The following is a 26,248-nucleotide window of genomic DNA, read 5'->3' as shown; positions in this document are numbered from 1 at the left end:
GTCCATAATAAGAAAAGGAATATTTATTAAGAGAAAGTATCAAACAGAAACCTCAAATATGCAGTACACAAACTATCAGGAATCATTCAAATACGTTTTTTTTTCTTTTTTTAAGAGGACATACCTATGCAATTTATGGCAATTTATTTTAGATAATTATGCATTATTGTGCATTGTCACAATCCCCTTTATTTACATACACTTAGCTCTAGTTTCGTCAGTAATTAAACTGTACAAATCACCACTAATAGAAGTTGAAATAAAGATACATTTCCAAGTCTGTCTATGATTTCAGACAGGCCCCTCTCTACCAGAGTAGAACGTCTGGGACTGGTACTAAAGCGCCATCTGCAGGCTTCCCTCTTTAGCACAACGGACTAATGTAAACTAAAGTGCAGTGGTTCTCTTAAACATCTTTTGTCCATTTCAAAGGAACCCCCATACAAATGTATATACCCCTCATGCACAAATGGAACCAAATGGACCCATAAGGAGGTTCAATCTGTACACTCTCAGATTTACAGATCTGTGAGGGTCCATTTGGAAAGCCCTCCACAAACCCAGAGGGTCTCTGGACCCCACTTTGAGAACCACTGCTATAGGGAGAAGCAAAGGACCTTAAGGGCTGCATGGGCAATATATTGATATTATTATTTTAGCTACAGTGACGTTACACCCTAGTATGTCCGAATAGGGAAAAGGAATTGATGTATTGGAGGTGCATAGAAAAGGTAGCTTGGCTACTTTTTGTGGCCTTGCGGAGCTTGGAAAAACAAACATTTGGTTGCCCCATCTTCATTTTTCATGTTGCGCTAGGACAGAAATAAAATATAGCACTGTATTCGGTCCCTAACGATATCTATATCGTTCGTAATAATATTACGAACAATATAGACTTGATATCATCTGGGATATTGTGATATGGCATAAGTGTTGTCTTTTCCTGGTTTTTAATCACATGAATCCTATTTTATGCTTTCTTTTTTCAGAAATAGCATCTAGCTACTGATTGTAGATTAAAAGAAAAAGATCATTATCGCCACAATATCAATATGGAAGTATCTGGTCAAACAACATATATAGTGACATTAGGTTTTTGTCCATATCGCCCAGTCCTAAAGGACACACTCCACCAAACTGTCAACAGCACTGGTCATAACTATTGTATGTCCCAAACCTTCTACACGTCTTCTCTATGCTTATTTACTCGTTTTATTATCTGTTATAGAGCATGGATACAAGTCGACAGGTCACAATCATACAGGAGGGAAAATACTAAACCCCCTTTGCCTCTCTAGAGCGCCGAAGTCTGCCGTCAATATCGCTAGAGGGTGTGAAGTCCACAGTTTTTTTTATTGTGTTATAATCCCCATAGAGGGGATTTTAGATCACCTCTCATAAGAAATGTGTTTTAAAAATAAACAAATCATACCGGCCGTTTCACTCATATGGATTATGAAGAATCAACTGACTGAGAAAACGCTAATGTTACTGCTGCCGAATTAGTTACATTTTCAGTAGAATCAGACTGTATCAAATATAAGTGACTGCATGACTGTCGTAAACGATACAGAGACACCTCCCCGACAATACCGCCGGCACCGTTTGTTTATTCTTGGACCACAATTCTTATATGAGACGATTTTAAGATGACCGCATGTTATTCTCCATAGAGAAAAACACTTCCAAGAAACCCTTGGCACCAATTTTGGTTAGAGGAGCGCCCTTGTTGCCGAAGGGCAGGAAAATCTGGGTGGGGAAGTGATTCACCCAACACCGCTGAAGTGCCCTTGAGCAAGGCACTGAACCCCCAAACTGCTCCAGTGGAGCTGCTTAGTGGCCAACAGTATAAGACTGTGGTTGTACTGGTCAGCTCCCAGGTTTTAATGTGTGTGTCTATGTTGAGGGCGTTGCTGAAAATGAGCACTTGTGATCAGCTACTACCCTGGCGAAAATAAAAGGAAAAAAACAAAAAATAGCAAGTGACGTCAGGACTTGGGCGCTCTCTTCCGGGTCATACTTCATGGGCCTGCTGAGTGAGAAGACGGTGAAGTGAAGAGAAGAGAAGAGAAGAAGGACGGTGGTCTAGCCGTCGTCGGCCTGCAGCATCTTCTCGATCTCCTGGTCCCACTGGTCGTCCCTGTTGTCCGACTCCGTCACCACCTCGTACTCCTGGAGTTCTTGCTGGAGCTCCTTCTCCCAGTCGGCTGCTTCCTCTGAGACGCAGTGGTGGAAAAAGTACTCAATTGTTTTACTTAAGTAAAAGTACCAATACTGCAATGTATAAGTACTTTGTTACAAGTAAAAGTATGGAATTGAAAATGTACTTGAGTAAAAGTACAAAAGTATCAGCATCAAATTGTACTTAAAGTACTAAAAGTACTCATATTGCAGAATGTCCCATTTCACAAGTTCAAAATGTGTACAAAATCTATTGAAAATAGCTGATGTCTCGTTGCGACGCATTGTGAGCTTGTAGATCAGCTATTTTGAAATTGCCAAAATGTATAGTGTTGAAGTGGTTAATGTATGTTTTCTAATCAAAATTAAAATAAACGTACTTAGTTACTTTACACCACTGCTGAGACGGTGGTGAGAAGACAAAAAAAAGTACTGACATTTGTTACTGAACACTTCGGCCTGACTCATACCTTCGCAACAGATTGATGTATGCTTGTTGTATGAGACTTATTGACTGATGCAAGCTCACAATGCATTTCCAATGGGAGTCACATGGTTTGACACAACATTTGTGTTGTATGGGGGGGTGGGGGGCAGTCGAAACACAGCCGAAAGCCGTACAACACAAGTTGTTGTACAACACAAGTTGTTGTACAACACATGTTGTGTCAAACCATGTGACTTCCATTGGAAATGCATTGGGGCAAGATGTAAACAAACCCTTTCATACATCTAGCATGCATCAATGTTGTATGCTAGATGCGAAGGTGTGAGTCGCCCCTTCCTCTGAGACGGTGGTGGGAAGGGAAAAAAAGTACTGACATTTGTTACTGAACACTTCCTCTGACACGGTGGTGGGAAGGGAAGAAAAGTACTGACATTTGTTACTGAACACTTCCTCTGACACGGTGGTGGGAAGGGAAGAAAAGTACTGACATTTGTTACTGAACACTTCCTCTGAGACGGTGGTGGGAAGATTTACAAGTAAAAGTACGGTAAATCAAAATTTACTTGAGAAAAAGTATTAAAGTATTGGTATCAATTTCAAAATGTACATATTAACCGTTTCCGTTCATCCGAAGTGTCCACACGTCCTAGGGAATCCAATCGAGCGGTGCATTGGACGTGTGTACACGTCCTAGCGCATCCTCAATATCATCAGGCGAGGGAGAATATTCTGAATTTTTTCCTTTTTTTAATTTTTCAGTCGGACTCTCGGCCACCGTACTTCGCTCTTCAGTCATATTAGCTTACCGTTCGATTAACTGTTAGCGTGGCAGAAAGAATGCCTCGTATCTGCTCATCTAGGGCGCTCTCCGTGGTTTTGATCTAATGGATATACTAAGCGCTTCATTTCTGACTTCAACATGACTCTCGTTCAAAATATGAACGCTTTGGAGCTTCTAGCGATATAATAGACTCGAGACCAAGGTAAGCTAGCAAAATATTTCAGTTTTTTTTCCTGGTTTGTTTCCGGGGGGTGGTTCAGAGTAAAAGCGGCCATGTCTTCCCGGCACCCCAGAGCTTCTATTTTGAAGGAATCCCGACACTGATTGTGTTAAAGTACCAAAAGTAGAAAGTACTCATTATGCAGAAATTCAAAATACATAAAAAAAAAATCTCTTGAAAATACCTGATCTACAAGCTCACAACCATCAGGGGTGGGGGGCTTCAAGTACCCTATAGCTCTTAGGAAAGTAAGGATTCTGACCATCAGGGGTGCGGGTCTTCAAGTACCCTATAACTCTTAGGAAAGTAAGGATTCTGACCATCAGGGGTGGGGGGGATTCAAGTACCCTATAACTCTTGGGAAAGTAAGGATTCTGACCATCAGGGGTGGGGGTCTTCAAGTACCCTATAACTCTTAGGAAAGTAAGGATTCTGACCATCAGGGGTGGGGGGGGGGGGCTTCAAGTACCCTATAACCCTTAGGAAAGTAAGGATTCTGACCATCAGGGGTGGGGGGGCTGCTCTCCTTTTTGTCCAGAACCAGCTGCTCCATCTCCTTCCTGAAGTCGTCCTGGTCGATGGACGAGGAGTCAAAGGCGTCGCTCACAAATTCGGACACACCAGGGCTGGTGGACATCTCGTCTTCCTCCTGAGGTGGCTGAGAGAGGACAACAACAACTTAACACCCCAATCGCCCAGGACGAAGTTCACCGTCCTTTCTATTAGTAACACCCAGCGCTCAGGACGAAGTTTTATCCAAAAGACGAAGTTTATTGATATGAAAACCGATCGCATCAACTTCACAGCCGTCATCGAAAATGTTCCCCCCCCGTTTAGCCGACGACAACGAGAATCTTAAAACGTTAATAACTCGCAATCTAAATCATCCCGTCCAATTCTAAGAAAAGATCCTGTGTTAGACGGCAACATGGGTTGGAAATGCAACCCATGTTGGAAAAAAAACACACGTGTGTGTGATATGGTATACGTATATCCCAAGACCAATTCTACAAATGCCTTCTCAATCAGTAGTTCTAACACTTTCAAGATATTTCTAAAATGTAAAAGAATAGCAGAATAGCAGCTCACAGAAACAGCCAACGCAAAAATTCTAAAAATGACGCTTTCCCAGTTTTAATGGGATAATTATGTTCTGTTGTAATTTGGCATTCCCCTACCTACTGAGCAAATACATTTCGGAAATTGTGTTTGAAGAGCTAACTAAATCTGCCCCACTCCCAACATTTCCTATATTCAAGGCTGTGAAGAGTGGACGTAGTATTACCTTGCTTAAATTGCACCAAACCAAAAATACTTACACAGTATCTATATAATTACTTTATCAGTATAGACAGGCTATATTTCACAATGTGTCTGTCTCTGTCTTTCATAATATGACAATTTGGTATCAAATAGGCCTTAAGTCATGAAAGTGTAACTTTAGAAATGTGCAGACACCCTGCGGTGTATGCACTTACGTTGGTATGTTGGTTTGTTTACTGTAGAGTGACAAAACAATGTTGCACATTAAGCTAATCATCTGGGGACCCCTCCAAAATAATCTGGGGATCCCAATGTTATAGAACAGTTTGTCGATTATTAATTTTGCCACAGTAATGGACTTTTAAACCGGTATTAGTTTCATTTTAGAATTATTAAAAAGGCCTTATGTAATTGTAGTCTGAGGGAACCAAGAAGTTGAAATTAACATTATGCCAATGTGTACCAATGCAACACCCGCCCCAAACCGGTTCCTCTTGAGTGAGTATAATTAAGAGAAACAAAGCAACAGGGGGAGGGTGACATCCCTCTTGGCACTAACTCACTGGTTCACCACACACACCAGTTTGGTGTTTACACTGAGTAAGCAGTCAGGACAACATCAACCTCCCAGCGACCCCTTTTGCCGGGAGAAGGGGGCTTTGAAGTGCTTAAGCAGGAGATGAGAAGAGATAGGCTGGCACGGAACAAACCGCTTCGACCAAGGAACAGACTCTGCGTCGCCACGCCAGAGTCAACACGCAAACAGACCTGCGTGGCAAAACATCCATAACTACAACATGCAGACACACTGACATGCGCCTGCCTTAAACGATTCTGGGCTGCAAACACTCATGCAACGCTATAAATAAATGTGCAGGACATCTGTCCTCAAATATTATTATTACTGTTGCTCCTCTTTGTTTTATCCATGTTCTAACCACTGCGTTGTGACTAGGCATGCCACGGTATGAGATTTTACAGTACGGTACGGTGCCGGTATTGAAAACCTATACCTCGGTATTCCACGGTATTTATATAAAAAATAAAATAAAATAAAAAGATTGCCCCCCCCCCCCCCCCCCACCTATGTCTAGTGACTACCCCCACCTCCTTATAAGCCCTTCTTTGTTCCCCAACCTGTAGGCCTACATATCTTATTTTTTTATTTTTACCTTTTATGATAATTTCAATTTTGTTATTTGTCATGTGACTTGTCGTGATTATGAATTGATTACCCAGGACCGAATGGAAACAAGACTGCAAGGACTTTTTTCAGTGATCCCTTTGGACATGTGTTTGACTGTACCCTATACTGATTACATTTCTGCCAATAAAGTATTCAATCAATGAATCAATAGCTATTCCCCACTGTATTTCACTGTACTATGGCTCCCCCTAATGGCCGTTTTACCCTGCACGCTGGAGCAGAGGTAGTCTGCGCATGCTCACAACTGCGTGCCTCTGTGTTGTTGACACTTGACAGTTCACACTTTTAGTTTAGTACATGTGGAAATATGGAATATACAATTGGATCTGGGTGTCTTTCAGCAACACTAACTCAAAGGTAGGAAGCAACTTTTCAATCTACTGCAGCTGTGTGGTGAAAATAAATGTTTTGCCTTAGTCTGGGAGTGGAGTTGCACTGCATGCGCGCAGCATGCGCCGCCCACCAACGCTGTATTAAAATACCGTAAGCTCGGAAATCTCACGGTATCAACACCGTGGCTGTTCCTGTCGCGGTATTACCGAAATTCGGTAAACCGCGGCATGCCTAGTTGTGACCAGAGTGAACATGTCCGTCAAATGAGAGGAAATGTGTGTGCGTTGGTGCGCGCGTGTGTGTGTGTGTGTGTATGCGTGCGCACGTGTGTATACTAACACTTGAAGGATCACAAAGCAGGAGATGTAGAGATGGCCAGGCAATAAGAATGAATAATAGACACGCACAGGAAGGGCCTGGGTATCGTAAAAGCTGGAAAAGCAATTCTGTTAAATCCCCAACTAAAACTGGTTCAAACTAGATTTGGAGTAAGAAAAAGTAAAATGCCTAATTTAGTTTCAGACCTTTCCATATAATGAAGTGTCAACTAAGACACAAGGCTCTTTTTACTTGGGACCCCGGCTGGCTGCCACGCACCAGCCAAGCAGGCAGCCGGTGGGCTGCACCGCCGCGAAAACCACATCAGGACTCTTAGAGCAAGTCCCGTTTGCTAACAACTTGTGGGTTTCCATATGAAACGATTTGATCGACTTTTATACTTTATACTTTAACTAAAGAAGGACGAGTAAAGATACACTCGCGTGCAGCGCTGGGAAACTAATTTGTCAACTTTACCCTGGTATCCAGTTTCCAAGCGCCGTTGAGGTTTATCATCAAAAAGGTGGGTCAAAGATGTATTGAGAAAACATTCAAGCTCCCAGAACGACATTTGTTTGATACAAATAGTGTTCAGAACTAATGATAGGGTGAGCTCCCTTTTGATTTAGTTTTGTCACTTAAATCTTAAATTGACGCCAACCATAGAGCCTCTCCTCGCGAGAAGATCATTCTTTTTCCCTCTGTCTTCTTCCTGAAACTATTTGCTATTTCTGCATTGTGCTTGTACATTGAACGGAGCTATAGTTGAAATTGTTGTTTGGTTAAGACTGGACTTTATAACGTTTGCCCTTGGCTATTTTGCACAACTCATGTGCGAATTACCCAGGAGCAATCACCACAGTCTACCAAATATAACTTTTCAACGCGCATGGTTAAGTCCTTATGGCTCATGTCCAATTTGAATTAACCATGACGCGCCCGTTCCTGCTATGTTTTTATTTGAATGTATGACTATATACCGACCAGGTGCAAGTATTTTGTAACCAGTATTTCGATATAATAAATATCACATTTTGCTGGTACAATCTAAACAAATCTCCGGACTATTCTTTGATTCTGTCTGTGTGCATTTGATCTGTTTTACATTGAGGGGAACTGTAACACAGTATTTATCTACCGGTTTCAAGAACTCACGTCTTCAGATAGACGTTTTTATGATAAGATACACAGTATGTACATAGTTTCAACTCGCTTCATTCCGAGTGGAAACTATATATATATTGGCAGGCTAATTACCTCTTAATCAGCCTAATAATTACTACATAATTAAATTGTCACTTTAGAAATGTACAGATTTATACATAATACTGTGTTGGTTTGTTTACTGTTGAGCAAGAATGAGCAAAGACTTAAAAGTCGTCCTATTTTTCCTAAAAGTCGTCCTATTTTTCCTAAAAAGTCATCCTATTTTTCCTAAAAAGTCGTCCTTTTTTTTCCCTAAAAGTCGTCCTATTTTTTCTAAAAGTCGTCATATTTTTCCTAAAAAGTCGACCTTTTTTCCCCTAAAAGTCGTCCTATTTTTTCTAAAAGTCGTCATATTTTTCCTAAAAAGTCGTCCTATTTTTCCTAAAAGTCGTCCTATTTTACTTAAAAGTAGTCCTATTTTTCCTAAAAAGTCGTCCTATTTTTCCTAAAAAGTCGTCCCATTTTACTTAAAAGTCGTCCTATTTTTCCTAAAAAGTCGTCCTATTTTTCCTTGAGGGGGTTCCAGGTGGTCCCCAGCTAAATGATGGAGTTGGTAACCAAATGTTACCAGTTAAATTATTGTTGTCAGCCGACGACAAAACATTGTACGTTTTGGGTATGAGACTAAATTTCATCAAATGGTGGTCCGTGGCTCAAATGCCAAACAAATAATGGGTTGAAAACCACTGCTATAATGCTCGCTTTAAAATGCAGCATCTGTCTAGATACCATATTTGTAAAGATATGTGGTCACTTTAAGAATAGTTTCACTGAGATCCTTGACCCTCAAAACATACCAGTAGGTCTAGACACCTTATTTGTTCATTTAAGTGCAATATTGGCTGAGATATATAGTGAAAATAGATTTTTCGATAATGCACTAATGCGGCACTAATTTGTATAAAAATGGTAGCGGGGACAAAACTTTTTAACATAGTTTATTCAAGTACGAAACAGCAAGAAATATTCCATAATGTGGAGTCAGTTCAAACCCAGTCATTCATTAAAAGTAGGCCTATAGCTGATACTGACTGAATATACAATTTTCACCGATTTGAGGTATAGTGCAGACTTTTGGCTACAGAAAGAGCAATTTTCAAGATAGAAAGGTCATCTTGGTCTTAAATTGAAGCTTAAGGATATGGGAAGTTTTCTACATACAAGTGAGGCAGTGATATTCACCATAATGTGCTGGGAAATAACCATCTTTGTTGTTATTTGTTAAGCGGACAGTATATATTTTTGTGTTTCTGGAGATGATGTAGGTCATATTTAAGAACACAATGGTAGATAGCCCCAAAATCTTATTCTGCTACATACCCATACTGTATGTGTCAGGATACTCCATGCCAAATTTCACACTTCCATGTGTATCCATGTAATTTTAGTGAATTTGTATTTGCCTTTACACAATTTCGCCAGAGACATATACCAATAAAGGGGTTTTGGGGCCCCTGAAACCAAACGGCCCCGAGTTGGGGGTGGTCCCTTCATTTTGAGATGGCCCAAGGTATATGCTAACAGGAAATAATAGTGAAAAAAAGGTAGCAAAAAATAGTATGAGGGCTGGGCCTAGCTCCCGGACTAAATGGAAGACATGCTGGCTTCTATGGAATCCAAATGACTGAGCCGTGGCGACTGAGTATGTCAAACATAAAAAGGTTGCTCTTACCTTCTGCATGATGATGTCACTGATGGAAACAGGTGGGGTTTTTGGTCTGACGGTTTCTGAATGATGAACATACAGCGGTTAGTGTTATAGGTTTCTGAATGATGAACATACATCGGTTAGTTTTATAGGTTTCTGAATGATGAACATACATCGGTTAGTTTTATAGGTTTCTGAATGATGAACATACAGCGGTTAGTGTTATAGGTTTCTGAATGATGAACATACAGCGGTTAGTTTTATAGGTTTCTGAATGATGAACATACAGTAGTTAGTTTTATAGGTTTCTGAATGATGAACATACAGCGGTTAGTGTTATAGGTTTCTGAATGATGAACATACAGCGGTTAGTGTTATAGGTTTCTGAATGATGAACATACAGCGGTTAGTGTTATAGGTTTCTGAATGATGAACATACAGCGGTTAGTGTTATAGGTTTCTGAATGATGAACATACAGTGGTTAGTGTTATAGGTTTCTGAATGATGAACATACAGTGGTTAGTGTTATAGGTTTCTGAATGATGAACATACAGCCGTTAGTTTTATAGGTCAGCCTAGGTTGAAGCACCGGACGTGTGCTTCAACCTAGGCTGACCTAAAAAAAACAACCCCCATTGAGGGCTTATATTAGGGGAAATAGCCATAAATGCACTTTTGCACAAAATAACACCTGGACCTCTTTGGTGGGGACGTAACAACTACAAATAAAGGTAAGAAAGCCTTCTAGTATGAAATTTTCCTTTAAAATAATAACTGAAACTAGCCTATTCTACAAGTAATGCACTGAGAGCCTGTAGTATAGGCTACAGTATCTGCTTCCATAGAAAACATGATGGCTTAGTATATAATAGGTAGGCTAGTGCTATAGTAGTAGGTGGTGGTGGTGGTAGTAGTAGTAGTAGTAGCAGTGTTGTTTTCGTCGACTAATACTATGACGAAAAATGTTCGTCGACTACCTTTTTTCACTGACGAAAACGAAATAGCATGATATAAATGATAACTAAGCTATGATGACTAAAACTGAGACTAAATATACTGACAATTTCGTCAACAAATAGAAACTAGACTAAAATGTTAGGAAGGGACTAGTGGACAAGAGATCCACTATTAGTCATTTTACATTTGGTTGCATGCTGAAAATAGCTGATCTACAAGCTCACAACGCGTCGCAGCGTTGTGAGCTTGTAGATCGGCTATTTTCAGCAAGTGTAAAATCAGCCATTACGACGGCATCAAGGCCCACCAAAATACATATTACTCGACTAAATCAATCGTAGATTTAGTCGACTAAAATGGCATGACATTTTAGTCGACTAAAACTAGAGCAACACTAAAGCATTCCAGGTGACTAAAATGTGACTGAAACTAAATAAACTATTCAAAAGACTATGACTAAAACTAAAATGAAATTTTGCTGCCAAAAACAACACTGAGTAGTAGTATGTTGAATCCATTGTATTGAAATGCAGACCCAGAGATTAAAATAGGGTGCATTTTGCATCCCAAAATGCAGTTTATAGTTAAGGGACGCAATAAAACAACGACCTCTGCATCCACGGGATGCACTAAACTGTACTACTGTACTGTTTTTTATTCCAGTTTATTTTGTTAGCTTTAGTTATAATAATGTTTTTCTTATTCTGTTTTCTACATGAATATAACCACATTATAACCACATAAAATTAAATGGGAGTTAAATGCTGCAATTTGTAAAATGGCAAAATATGACTCCTAATGTCGGTGAAGTGGGACTCATAAAATGTCCCTGGGACTCATCTAAAAGACCATCCCTGCATCCCGGGACTCATTACATTGAAAACCTATTTACATTACTGCAGACCTGGGAGAGGGACATCCTATTCTCTAGTATGTTGAATCCATTGTATTGAAATGCAGACCTGGGAGAGGGACATCCTGTTCTCTGTCTTGTCCATCGTTGTGCATCTGTTGCTGGGCAGCCAGAGCAGTGAGCTGCGCTGACTGCTTGATCAGAGACACCCGGTAGAAATAGTTCCTCCAGAACGCATCCTCCTTCACACTGTAGCAGGCAGGCAGGCAGGCACAGACACAGACACAGACACAGACACACACACACACACACACACACACACACACACACACACACACACACACACACACACACACACACACACACTTTTACGATTTTTCAAAAATAGCAGACCTACAAGCTCATAGACCTACAAGCTCATAGACCTACAATAGACCCCTGTGCCACCCGAGCGCCCAAGCCCAATTTATAGTAGGGCACTTCATGGCCCGGCTCCTAATTACATTTTAGAGTTATTAGCTTATTTAGCTTATAAGCCTGTGTGTGCAGCCTGAGGGCCTCAGGCGGAAAGCTGCTGGTTGTTCCTGAGTCCAGGCTGAAGACAAATGGTGACTGTGTCTTTGCCGTCAGGCCTTCTCCACTCTGGAACGGCCTGCCCGAGGACCTCGGTCCAATAAATCACCGTCTTTTAAATCCCTTCGTAAAACATCATTTTATCCAAAGGCCTTTCCATAATTACAGTGTTGAACTTTAATTGTGTTTGATTCCCTTAAAGTTAACATCCAGAACTAAGTTTAATGAATACAATAATGGTCAATCTGGATGGTAGACACAGCATGTTATGCAATACAACTAGCACACTTGGAGTGGTCTCCCTACTGTTCCACTGATTAATTGGTTTTCAGGCCAGGTCACCTACTGGTCACACTGGGAAAGACATAGGGCTCCATCTTGCGGTTTTCAACCCTTTTCATATCCCATTATTTATTCAGCATTTGAGCAACGGACCACCATTTGATGAAACAAAATTGTGTCCACAATTCCACTGGGTTGACACTGTGTGAAAAAATGGGTTGCAAAATCATGGGATAAAAATGTTCTGTCTATGGGAAGTTGCACATATTTATCTTATCACCTTGCTCGCAAGATGGCCGCGGTCTGAATATCGTCAATTGTAGGCATTCATACATACAGTATCGTCTCTGTTGGGTGGAAACCTTATGCCCAAAACTGTTTTCCGTTCAGGATTCAAATTCAAAAATAGCAGATCTGTTTTGTTTCTTGTTTTTATTGTCTCTTTTCTTTTTACTCCTGGGGAAAAAATGTCAGGAATTTGAGTTTGTCTGTCTTGTCACGTCTTCTAACCTTGTTTTCGTGTGGCGCTGTAGTATGATCAAGTATAGTGCTTTAATTTACGAATAAAACACAAAAAAAATGGATGAGATGTTTCTGCCAGACAGCAACGATATGAATTGCACGCACGCGCACGCGCACGCGCACACGCACACGCACACACACACACACACGCACACGCGCGCGCGCACACACGCACACGCACAGAGAGAGAGAGAGTTGTGCTGGAGGACTGACTGTTTGGGAACGAGGTCGAAGCGCATGCGGTTGAGCAGCTCATCTTCCTCCAGCATCACGGCAGCCAGAGGATACATCTGCTCCAGGTCAAAGTGGAACTGCACGCCTGCAGGAGGGTCGCGCAGGAAGTTCCTCCTGTCCTAAAGTCATGGAATAAAGCAAAAAATAAAATATTAACCTCTTTGCTTTTATGACATTTGTAAGGCCATTCATGTTCATGGAAGATGCTTCTAAACGAGTATTCAATTCCATAGTTTGATCACTTCAAATACCCTTTAATCTTAAAATAACTGATAACCAGAAAAAGCCGATCTACAAGCTCACAACACGTCACACTGCGATGTGTTGTGAGCTTGTAGATCGGCGTGTTGTGAGCTTGGGGGGTACGCACGCACACACAGCTTGGGGAGTTTGGGGGGGTTTGACCGCGGCTGGGTCCCTTTGAGGCCGGGTCCCCCCGAGGGAGACGGAATGCTCACTTTTGCTTTCACTTTTACTGTAACATATAGAGCGCCGAAGTCCTGACGCCACTTGGTACCAAGGGGTTCACGGACGTTAATAACATCGGTCCAAAAATAAACAAACGGCGTCAGTCAGTCAGTCATATTTGATACAGTCTGTTTCTTCTACCGATATTGACGTCAGACTTCGACGCTCTATATATTATATTGTTTATAGTGATGCTACGTTCTTGGATAAAGAGCGTCTGCTAAATGCCTGAATTGTAAATTGTACTCTCTCAGAGTCAACACACTTTAAGAACTTGGGCTCTAGAGACATCTCCTGTGTGATAGGGGCGGAGGCCTGAAAGTGAGTGACAGGTGCATATCTGGTTGCCTGGCAACATGAAGACAGACAGCTCTGCTCTCTGACTGCGCAAAAATAAAGGGCAGTGCCAGTGCACACGCCCCTGTGGTTCTCTGACCGCCATCAGTCCCTGGCTTAATTTTTGGGTATTCCTTCCTTCCTTTTTTGCAATTATTATTTTAAAACATTGTCTAAAAACAAAAAAAAATCGAACCTTTTTCCAAATAAATTTCATAAACAACATAAAAACATCAAAGCTATAAAACATTCTAAGAAGTTGGCTATTTTCACTATTTTTGGTCCTCGGGGGAGACATTTCCCTTTCGGGTCTCCAGCTAAAACGTTTGGGGGTCACTGCCATATATACAGCACAGTTCCACAGGCACATGTTGCCACCACCATATATATATATATGAACTGCAGTACTCACAGCAGACAGAGCCAGGATCTGTTGTTGAATGGTCTCCTCCTCATTGTAACCAACCCAGGGAGGTACTGCCGAGTCTGCGCACGCACGCACACACACGCACACACACGCACACACACACACGCACACCTATTACGTTTCCACAGGTCATAGAGAAATGCCCTTCAGGGAACGAGGAATAAAGAGCTAGTTGTGTTCGCACTAGATGCTGTCAGAGCTTAACTGGCTCTGTGCATAAAACGTGCGTTTTAAAATTGTTCAAAAAACCTATCTATAAGCTCAGAACTTGTCAATGTAGATCGGCTAGTTGTTGAACGATTTTAAAATGTTTTTCAAGATAGTAAAATATGGCAAAGAAGTTTAGGGATAAAGGGTAAGATAGGGACTAACTATAGTTTCTCTTTTCTAGAAAGTGACCACAACCATTCCCAGTCCCGGGTCAGTTTTGCATCATTTGTGACAGTTTCTGACCGAGGCCAAGTGATTCAATGTTTTTTAATGTCATGTGAAAGCAGGGAATCATAGCTTCAAATTGACATATTGGTTGTTCAGTTTGTCCCACCAGTTTTGGAGATATGGCTTATAGAGTAATGTCTTGCAGAAAACAGCGAGTTGAAAGGTTCACTTCTGTGGACTCTAACTAGTCCCCACAGGAATCCGGAGAAAAAGTCTTGATTCCGTGGAGAATATTCCTAATTCCGCAGAAAAAAATCCTTGATTCCGCAGCTTAGTTAACACTTGAATTGCCCGGAACTATTTAATCCATTACATTCATGCGCCCAGTCGATTTATAAACACGGACGCCTTTTCCGGACGGACCGGCCGGAAGTTCATGATGTTGTGTAGCAGCTAACAATAGCCACAGCACTTTAGAATCGATCGACAACAACGGGAGACAAGAATAAATCTATCGAGACTAGCGACTGGACCGCGGAGCGCCGTCTAACACAGGATCTTTTTTCAGAAAAAGACGGGATGATTTAGATCGCGATTTATGAACGTTTTAAGATTTTCGTTTTCATCAGCTAAACAGAGGAGGGAGTTTTTTGATGACGTCTCAGTCTTGCGCGTCACCGAGGAGAGCCCAGCAGGCGCGCCTGGGCTATACAGCCAGGCGATCTGTTCTCGTATCAATAAACTTCGTCTTTAGGACAATACTTCGTCCTGAGCGTCGGGCGTTACTAATAGAAAGGACAAAGAACTTCGTCCTGGGCGATTAATCTGTTAATATAACGCAAAGATTAATTATTTAACCTAAAATGACCATGACAATTAATTGTAATTATGGATGGTGCTAAAGAGAACCAAAGATGGTTGATATAGAAAGATAGAATAAAAAAAAGTATAGCCGCATACTCGTACTGTAGCTGCCAATGCCAAAGATTTTATTGCAGACACAAATACCAACTGTCCGACAGAGACAAGATCATTTCGGACAGTTGGTCTTGTCTCTGTGTCCACAATAAAACTTTTGGCATTGGTAGCTACGAGTGTGCCACTCGCTATACATATTTTGACGGGTGATAGCCCCTCCTATGCACAACTTTGTGTGCGTGTGTGTGACTGTGTGTGTGAGAGAGCACGGAATGGCCCCGGAATGCAGTTTTGTGTGTTTGTGTGTGTATGAGACGGAATTGGCACAGAATGTGATAGATGATGATGTGGGATGATAAGAGCACTCCTCACTTCACACAAGTGATATTTTATTGAGGGGCGCTAGCCCCTCCTATATACAGGTTTAATGTTTGTTAATAGTTCAATGTTTGTTTCAAAAACGCCATTGACAATGAAGGGAAAATTTACGTCATCTTGTCCCTAACACAAACATTAAATCCCATTAACAATAAAGATAATTTAATGTTTGTTTTTAGTTCAAGGTTTGTTTTAAAAAAGCCCTTGACAATGAAGGGAAAATGTAGGTCATCTTGTCCCTAGCATGAGCTAACGCTAGACATTTCTGGCCTAGATGGGAGGGCCGCGGCTCAGATTTGCGCACACCCTGGATTGGTTCACCGATCTGTCCGTCAGCCCCGGTCTCTCGACCAGAAGCAGAAACCACTGGTTGCTGGAGTATACAAAGCCAACTCGGATGGTGACAAATCATGACAACAAACAACTTTTTTTTTTCGCTCCAAATTTACTGGTACTAGATCCCACGAGCGTGTGTTGCTGGGACAGAGAAAGGTTGAGAATAATGTGGATTTCCTTCAGATTTGTCTCTATGCCTGGGTCCAATATTTAGTTCTGTGACCATGGGGGCTAAAGATTGGTCCAGAAGCTGTGTTCACGTTCACTCTTCCGTCGGAAATAATAGGACTCAACCAGGACATCCAGGTGAAAGTGGTGAAGTAACGAGAAGAACACAAAAGGATTAGGACATTTGACGTGCTTTCATTCTTACCTGATTTCTTAGATTTATTTTCCTGGACAAACTTCTCTTGTTCCTTTTGGAAATCTCCCAGGAAAGTCTGGACGGACGGGCACGCAGGCGCGCGAGCGCAAACACACACACACACACACACACACACACACACACACACACACACACACACACACACACACACACACACACACACACACACACACACACACACACACACACACACACACACACACACACACACACACACACACACACACACACACACACACACAATTTAGCAGACACTCTACGTCACATGAGAGGTTGGAGCCTGTCCGAAAAGGTCTCATCTCACACTAAACACACTGCAAAAATAACGATTTCGCCACTCACCAATACTATTTCCCCGGAAGGAAAAATCTGGTCAATGGGGATTTTCTATTGGCAAGATCTGCAGAGGGTGCAGTGGAGTAACAAAAATATATTTTTTCTTCCGCCGAAATATTGTATTTTATGCCCAAAAAGTGCATTTTCTACGTGTGGTTGGGAAAGTACACTTTCAACTCCAAAAAACGACATTGTATTGGTGAGCGTTCTTGTTATTTTTGCAGCAGTCAAAGTCGTACGATTTCATGCGTGCGCAGGAAGTTTAAAGTACCATAGCGTTAAGGAGACGTTCTCCTAATGCTATGGACCAGAGCTAGAGTCATAATAATAATAATCTAATAATAATGACATCTAGTCATAATACCAGTAAAACGCCTTGAGGGCGAGAAGCAACCGCGCCCTAAGGGGTGAAGTTGCGGGAACACATCAGCCTGGGCGAGCGCTGATCAACATATGGAATGAATTATGTACTGGCCATATATGGAGCGTGTCTTGAGTGTACATGGTTTGATGAGATTAGGTCAACATATGGAATGTCAGAACAGGTCAGCTCCATATATGGATATTTTAAGGGTGGCAGCGGGGGCAGTGTCTTGAGTGTACAGGGTTTGATGAGGTCAGATCAACATATGGAATGTCAGAACAGGTCAGCTCCATATATGGAGATCTAAGGGTGGCAGCGGGTCAGTGTATTGAGTGTACAGGGTTTGATGAGGTCAGATCAACATATGGTATGAATTCTGTATTGGCCATATCACGAGGCGTGACGGACGGACAGACTGACTGACAGGCTTTGCAGGTTTTCATAGTAAACATAGTAAACTGTCGCCGTTTCACTGTACAAGCCAATTGTACTTCGACATGCATGGCTTAATATTTGAGACAAGCATATGCTACTAGCAGGATCAACAATGTAGACCTCCTGTTTCCGCCACCAGGTGAGGCGCGGCCGGGCAGGGCTCGACGCTTAGCATTTTTCCAAGTAGCACGTGTGCTACTAAGTTGAAAAATCTAGTAGCACACAAATTATTTTAGGAGCACGATGAAAAGTTATCAAATAATGTGTTTTTGAGGGCCTATATACAGCTTTAGTCCCCACACGTCTCAATATTTGCCATTGACAATGAACGGAGAAATTAGGTAAATTCCGCTAAATATGATGTAAATTAAACATCAAAACATTAAAAGCCATTGACATTGAAAGGACAATTTACGTCATATGTAAACGAGCAAATCAGCTAACCAATCACAGGCAACAGGCATTCTGATTGGCCAGTATGAGATGATTCATGATGATGTATGATGATAAGAGTGCCCCTCACTTCACACAGGTGTGATTTTTCTTTAATAAAGTGATATGACCTATTCAGAAATGATCACAATATTGATATTCATCTGGATATCATTTTTATGTTTGTTTTTATATAATCTATAATCTATATAATCAATTTGTTTTTATGCTGATAGACTATTAGTTTTGTATGCAGATAGATAGATAAATAGATAGATAGATAGATAGATAGATAGATAGATAGATAGATAGATAGATAGATAGATAGATAGATAGATAGATAGATAATCAATTCATTTCATGTTGCTCATGGATGGACAGACAGACTATCCGTTTTTATCCTGCTGTGAGTGTGACATTTAGTGCGAGGCTACTCGATGGTGAATTAGTATTGTAACATTCTCCTTGGCTTTGACTGCTTCAGTTCAGACAGAACATCGGACATATACCCCCTTTCTAAAACCAGCTCCTCGCCACTCGCTCTACACACTTGCCCTCGATATGCGCGTTCACGCGAGGCTGCGCCATATTAAGTGTCGTCCGAAACCAAGCAGCCTTGAGTGGAAGTGGCTTATAAAGCCCTCAAGAGCGAGTCTGTGCCGATCTAGACTCGATTGCCTTGTGCAGCCCTGTTCTCTGTCCGCATGGAAACCGCAACCTACAAATGTAAGTACCACCACAAATAAATGATAAATAAACTCCTCCTAAACAATCTTCATCTGATGCAGAATAGACAACACTCCAACTGATGTTCACAAGGGCTCTTTATTTACCCCACCGTGAAAAAAACTATAAATGAAAAGTTTATAAGAAACAACTTTTAACACAATGATTTATAAACACCATGGATGTATATGACATGTCATTTTTGACAGTCACGCTGTATTTCCTTTTTCCATATTAATGAAATCCACATGTCACAAACATACACGATACAATGCAATATAACTGTACAAACAAAATAACAGGTAACACAATTGCGTGATGGTAACCATGGCAACGGATGGTGTCTGTTTCCTGTTTCTGCACAAGGAGGGCGAGTGTATTTCCAAACAGTTTTTTATACCCAGCACCCTAATCAAGGGAACTTGATTCAGCTGGAGGGGCACTTTCTGACGAGGGAACCTCCCGAGAGCACTTCAAGTCAAGGGACTGGTTTCAGAAAGGGCCATAGGCTACACCTCGGCGTGGTGGAAGGAGGTGGTGGGGGGGATCTTTGCCTTTTTTCCGTTGCTCATTATGCAGGCCACTGACTAGCTCTGGTCCATAGCTCTAGTCTAATGCGTTGCATTTAGAGCTATGGACCTGAGCTAGCCACTGACTAATATGTATCCAGCCAGGTCGGTCATTCGCATTGCGCAGCGCACACGCTTTTGAAAGCGAGGTGCTAAGCAAGGGTTGTTTTGGTATATCAATCAATCCGTCCACTCCATGTGCGTGCGTGCGTGCGCACATGCACGGCTGCACGCTGTTTCCAAACAGTGTTTGGTTAAAAGTTATATCAAGTGATGTTTTAACATTACAAACTTTCCAAATAACTTTAGTATTCAACGTGTCGGGGTCCTAGCAACTCCTTCTGTCTTCTGTGCTACCATGCTATCCGTATTCTGCTAGGTTCGCCCCGCTGCTGACAGGGAAGAGAACTGAGCAGCAACACAGGGAGGGGCGTGCGGTGGGAGCAAAGGGGACAGATCTTCAAATGAACACCGCATTGAGCCTCGACACGTTGTTAGCTTGTAGCTCTGCTCTTTTTGGCGAACGACACCGCCGTTCAGAAATATAAATTTAGGTATAGAACCGCGACTATAGAATGTGCACTTTTTGTAGAGCCTTGTCTTTATCACGATTGAATGGTCAAATTCTGTAGTCGCACCTGTGCTACAAATTTAATTTTACAACTCGCACAGTGCTATTTTTAGTAGCAAATGCAAGCACCTAGTCGCACTGTCGAGCCCTGGGCGCGGGTGAGGTCAGGTGAGGTGCGGTCGCAATTAATTGTGCAATGTCCTGTTCAAAAACAAATACAGAAGGATAAACACCGGCACATGCCAGAGCATGTGAGCGGCACGGAGCGCGAGTGGCGCGGAGCGCGAGTGGCGTTTTATGAAAAATTGTGCTGAAAAATTGGAACATTCATCAACGCGTGATTCGTGTGGCGACCGACCGTGCCAGCAACATACATGATCAAGGCATTTAATCCCTGACGTAACGTTGAAGGAGAAGAGGAGGAAGAGGAGGAGGAACCTGTGCTCTCGCAAAACCAAGTGGACACGGTTACTAATAATGTACAGGCTGTGGTAAACCAGTACTTAACGGTTACTAATAATGTACAGGCTGTGGTAAACCAGTACTTAACGGTTACTAATAATGTACAGGCTGTGGTAAACCAGTACTTAACGGTTACTAATAATGTACAGGCTGTGGTAAACCAGTACTTAACGGTTACTAATAATGTACAGGCTGTGGTAAACCAGTACTTAACGGTTAGGTTACTAATAATGTAGAGGCTGTGGTAAACCAGTACTTAACAGTTACTAATAATGTACAGACTGTGGTAAACCAGTACTTAACGGTTACTAATAATGTACAGGCTGTGGTAAACCAGTACTTAACGGTTACTAATAATGTACAGGCTGTGGTAAACCAGTACTTAACGGTTAGGTTACTAATAATGTACAGGCTGTGGTAAACAAGTACTTAACGGTTATTAATAATGTACAGGCTGTGGTAAACCAGTACTTAACGGTTACTAATAATGTACAGGCTGTGGTAAACCAGTACTTAACGGTTAGGTTACTAATAATGTAGAGGCTGTGGTAAACCAGTACTTAACGGTTACTAATAATGTACAGACTGTGGTAAACCAGTACTTAACGGTTACTAATAATGTACAGGCTGTGGTAAACCAGTACTTAACGGTTACTAATAATGTACAGGCTGTGGTAAACCAGTACTTAACGGTTAGGTTACTAATAATGTACAGGCTGTGGTAAACCAGTACTTAACGGTTATTAATAATGTACAGGCTGTGGTAAACCAGTACTTAACCATGTTCTACGAAGGCCTTCAGGCAATAATGCTGTTTAATTAGCCAATTTCAGGAAAACAGAATTTTCTTTTTTTGTCCCCCGTCATTTTTTGCTGCTGAGCGGAGCGCCCGATGCGCAAATGAAGGTGAGCGCTGAGTGAGCGGAGAGCGGCATGGGGTGGGGGGGGGGGGGATGAACACCAGTGAATGACGAGCGGGACAAAAGCCGTCGAGGGCGAAGAGCCGCTCACGTGCTCTGGCACATGCATGTGAGATTGAAAACCACCTCAAGGCACATTCCAACTGTTCCACTGGCATCATGTTCCACATGTTGCCAGACAAGTCTTTTAACAATATAACTTCAAAGGAATGCAGGCACTTTTCGTCTCAAACAATTGTCTCTTTAGTTTACAGGGTGCCCGGTCCACAGAGTTCCAAATCCAATAACATAAAAAGGATCACCGCCACGCACCCACTTAAAAAAATGTCTTCTAAATCAGTCTCTCTCTCTCTCTCTCAGAATATACATGCCTTGTCAATGATGCCATCGATCTTTCCTTCCTCCACACTCTTCTTGATGGTCTGAGCAGTCCCAGCTACAGACTCAGAGATCTTCTTGGAGGCAGAAGAGGCGAAGGTGAAGATGTAGTCTGCAAACGGAAATGTTTAGTGTTCATATCAATCTATAATTTGAAAATCAGGCTTGGTCGTCACATTACAGGTTTACAGGAGTCCTTCGTTTGTTGTTTACAGCCACGGTTCCCAAAGTGGGGTCCGGGACGCATAGCCAGGGGGTCCGCAAAATAATTCAGATTTGTTTTGTCAACTTTTTTTTTTTTGGGCTAGTGAATTGTACAGTATGTGTGATATGTGAGCTTACCATAATCACAGTAATTCCATCATATTCAAGGGCTTTAGAATAGAAATGAAACAGCAGACACCAGTCACTTTCAGTTAGAACACTGCAGAGGCTGGGTTTCTGTGACCAGCTGTTGCTCATTGGTGCTAGTCAATGCATCAAGGAAGGCAGTTTCTGCACTGTCAAATAGGTCTACATCTATTCTAAGCATCTGATAGGCAATTCACACTGAGAGGGACTGAATCCGTTTCATTGGAACCGTTTCCGAATACGGTTGCCTGGTCCCCGATGGCCATGATTCACATTGCCCGAGATTCAACAGCGCACCCGGGTACACTTGCATAACACACTTTGATCCTCCATATGGCGGTGTGCTTGATGGCTGGTACGCACGGACAATGACCATCAACTCTGCGACATTGTCTCCAATAAATCCAGACACACTACATTGCATTGCCTTTGGCTCTTTGCCATTATACTACTTCACTGTCAGCCTGCCTGCTATTCACTGTGTCGGTCAGTTCTGTGCTCCAGTGTCGTGTTTGATATTAGTTTGCTATGGATTCTACTTTAGCATTATTATTATTTTGTTTTACTTTGGAAACTATGCCAATCAAAGTCCAAGAGCCACGTGCAGTCCGCAGAATAAGATCAGCGCGTACTGCGGTGCTGCGCGTATACGCAGAACAGGAGACGGACGGCGTTGAGAAATGCGCTGGTGTTACGCGTCATGCAGCGTCTGTGTGTTTTTTTTGTTGACGCTTGGCTCGTCAACTAGAGATTATGTCACGTTCTTAAAAAAAACAGTCCACTTCCTTCTTTAGGTACGCATGCATTCACATTGGAACGATCCGTATCTGAATACACTTCAACGGTCCAGAGACCCACCCCCCATGCGGTCTCGGGGACGGTTGTGCGATCCGCTCCCGGGAACGGTACGCATCATTCACACTACCACAAAATCTGCCAAGTGGTCCCGAGTGCGAACCCGGGACCATAGTGTGAATTGCCCCTTAAAATAACAGTTGTGAAAGGGTGGTTGTGACTTTGACTGAAAAGTTTTAATACAAATGGTTTCAATGGCATCTAAATGTAAGATTATGTATATGCTTATCTCCCCCCAAAGGGGTACCTGGGACAAAAAAGTTTGGGAATCCCTGGTTTACAGGAAAGGGGAGAAAGAACAGAGGTCAGAAAGTCCAGTGGTTTTCAAACGTGTCGTGCAAGGCACACTGATGGGTGAATGAAAATCTCAAAGCATGTCTGTGAAAGGAGAAAATTGCCATTTTAAAAAAAATATTTATTAATAAAACAAATCCCACACTCATGTGAAGTAAGTGGTGCAACTCCGTGTGGGGGTCCCCGGGGAGTCGCCCCGCGTCCGAAACGGTCGAGAAATGACAGTTACCTGTACTGTACTGATACACCTGAAATTATCATATATACAGTTATTATGTATGTGTGTGTTAGGCTGCACAACAGTGGCACTTGGTTTTGCAAACCAACCAAATGCAATTTCCGTGCTCAGACCCAGGTAGCCAGGCAGGCAGGCAGGCAGGCAAGCAACCAGGCAGACAGGCAGGCACACACAAAGCTACTTAAGAAAGTGGTTGCACCACTTACAAACACATACATATTTAGTTGACAGAGTCCCCCACAAGTCTACACTAGACCCCTTCCTTTTTACCCCTCTACACATTTTCGCTGAATGTGGAAACGCTTGGGTTCATGTGGTTAAAATTATAATAGTTGCACATGTTACAACATACTGTTCGTAAGGTGTGGTTGTCACAAAATCCCAAGGCACACCTGGACTAGTCTCATGGCAGACCACTGAAACCAGTGTGCCTCATCAGTCACACTGTTTGAGTACGATGATTGATGATGTACAGTATGATCCACAATATGCCTTTTCAGAGATATTGTATATGTGGAGATACAATGAATGTGCATTTCATGACTTGCAGTTCTATACCTTAATTTATACTTTTGTAGAAGTAGTTTTGTTTTGTTAGCCAACATTAATAACTATTTTGATCTAAATGTTCTGTTACTCCTTTTTCTTTTAGTTTGTTACCTTGTAGGTGGTTGCATTGTTAACTTGAACAATAACCCTAAAAAAACGCAAATATTGTGATAATATCATGTATCATGATACTGCTTGAAAAGATATCGTGATATCATATTTTTCCATATCGGCCATCAGTATCACCATGTTTATTGTACAGTAAATCGCTCTGGATTAAGAGCGTCTGCTAAATTGTAAATTGTAGTACATGCATTGCATGTATTGCATACTCCATGTACAGTATGGTAGCTTAGTTTAGTTCAAATGTATAGATAGGGCTGGGCAATGACAAATTCAAATCACAATCACAATATTTTGTGGTAGGGATGACTATCATGGTGCTTCCACAAAAGTATTATTATTATTATTATTATCATCATCATGATTTACACAGAGTTTTGCTTAATAATAGTTATACATATGATAATACCTATATAACTAAGAATAATATAACCTACCATGAGTGGCAAGTTCATAAAATTGCATCACTTTACTGTCTGTATTACTATTCCAAATGAAATCCTTCTAGGTTCAAATTGTATACATTTTTTGTTGGATTTCCATTGCTATAGGCTAGACTGGACAAGTTTATTTCTAGTAGACATACTGCAGTGTTTGTGAATAATCAGTACACAGTAAAAAAAATTACTCGCACAGGTACAGAGTTAAATGGGTTCCACAGGGATAGATGATAAAATAAGTAAATAACACCAAATAAAACAATTCTAGTGGTGTAATTATGTTGCTATAGGAAGTACTAGGAACAGACTAGGTGTCACCAGGTTACCTTGATAGTCTACTCTAACCCACTGGTTCCCAAACTTTTTCATGTCAAGGACCCCAAATTGACACTCATTAGCCCGCAGACCCCCACTTGAAAAGATATGCCAGGGACCCCAATAAGAGAAGATTTGTATGACTCTAGCAGTGATTTTCAACTCGTTTAATTTCAAGGACCCCCAGTTTGACATGCATTAGTCTACGGACCCCCATTTAATAGCATTTCTATCTCTGGGACCCCCAATTTATATTGTAAAATCAATGCTAATTTAACTAACCAACTAACAGGGTCCATTTGGTTCCATTTGTACACTCTCTGAGTTACAGACCCATAAGGGTCCATTTGGTTCCAAATTATCATTTAGCTGGGGACCCCCTGGGAACCACTGGTCTAATTATTCTAAAATATCCCAAGTTCATATCCTGTTAATGCAATGTTTGTGAACACATTAGAATCCTGAGTCTGAGTATGCTGCTGGTTTTATTAATACCACTCAGTCCTTTCTTCTGTTATAGGAATGATCTGACTCTTATCAGTCCAAAACATTCTTACCACTCAGTGCTTTATTCTGTTATAGGATTGATTGATTGATTGCTTGATTGATTGAAGTATTTATTAACAGTTTGGAGAATTACAGTACATTTCAAGCACAACTAACGACACCATAAAATAAAGCATTACACTTGTTTACAACAGGATCCACCATTTTCAATTCATCATAATAACATTTAGAGACGTATACAATATACACTTCTATATAGCCCAGAATGATCTGACTCTAGATCAGTCCTAAGAAAAGTTAACATTCGGGTTTTCTTATTCTTACCACTCAGTCCTTTATTATTCTCCTGCGTGGGATCTGACTCTGGATCAGCTGCTTGCTGTTTGTTGACTTCGTTCTGTGTTTGAACAATCTTCTCCTCCTGACTCTGTGCTGTCTGTTGTTGTTCCTCCACAGACACCACGGACCCCTTGTTGTGGTGGTCATCCAGGCCCAGCCACGCCCCCCAGCCCTTCAACATCCTGACAATGAGCAACCGTTGTTGTGTTTTCTGACTATAAACTCGATGAAAACGTAACGTAAATAAAGAGCTAAACAATGATCCGCACTACACACTGACTGACTCGATGTTTTTCTAGATGTGATGTGACGTAACCAGGAAGTTTGGTGATGAGGGGTTATTCTTCTTCTTCTTAGCTTTTTTTCTGCATACCTATAGCTGTCCTGCTCT

The 26,248-nt window shown here is 41.6% G+C and overlaps 1 protein-coding gene across 1 annotated transcript; it reads right to left on the bottom strand.

The window, feature by feature from the left end:
* Positions 1-121: 121 nt before the first annotated feature.
* syap1 (synapse associated protein 1) lies at positions 122-26,191 on the bottom strand. The gene is made up of 9 exons (XM_079497880.1): positions 25,843-26,191; positions 21,840-21,958; positions 16,642-16,708; positions 14,244-14,317; positions 13,007-13,146; positions 11,526-11,665; positions 9,630-9,685; positions 4,132-4,288; positions 122-2,216 (listed from the first exon to the last, which is right to left on the bottom strand). The coding sequence occupies exons 1-9, from the start codon at positions 26,036-26,038 to the stop codon at positions 2,086-2,088; spliced, it is 1,080 nt and encodes a 359-aa protein (XP_079354006.1). The 5' UTR covers positions 26,039-26,191; the 3' UTR covers positions 122-2,085.
* Between the last annotated feature and the right edge of the window lie 57 nt (positions 26,192-26,248).

This window comes from Electrona antarctica (genome assembly GCF_951216825.1).
Source record: "Electrona antarctica genome assembly, chromosome: 3".
Taxonomy (NCBI): Eukaryota; Metazoa; Chordata; class Actinopteri; order Myctophiformes; family Myctophidae; genus Electrona; species Electrona antarctica.
This window is presented reverse-complemented; position numbering and strand designations above follow the sequence as displayed.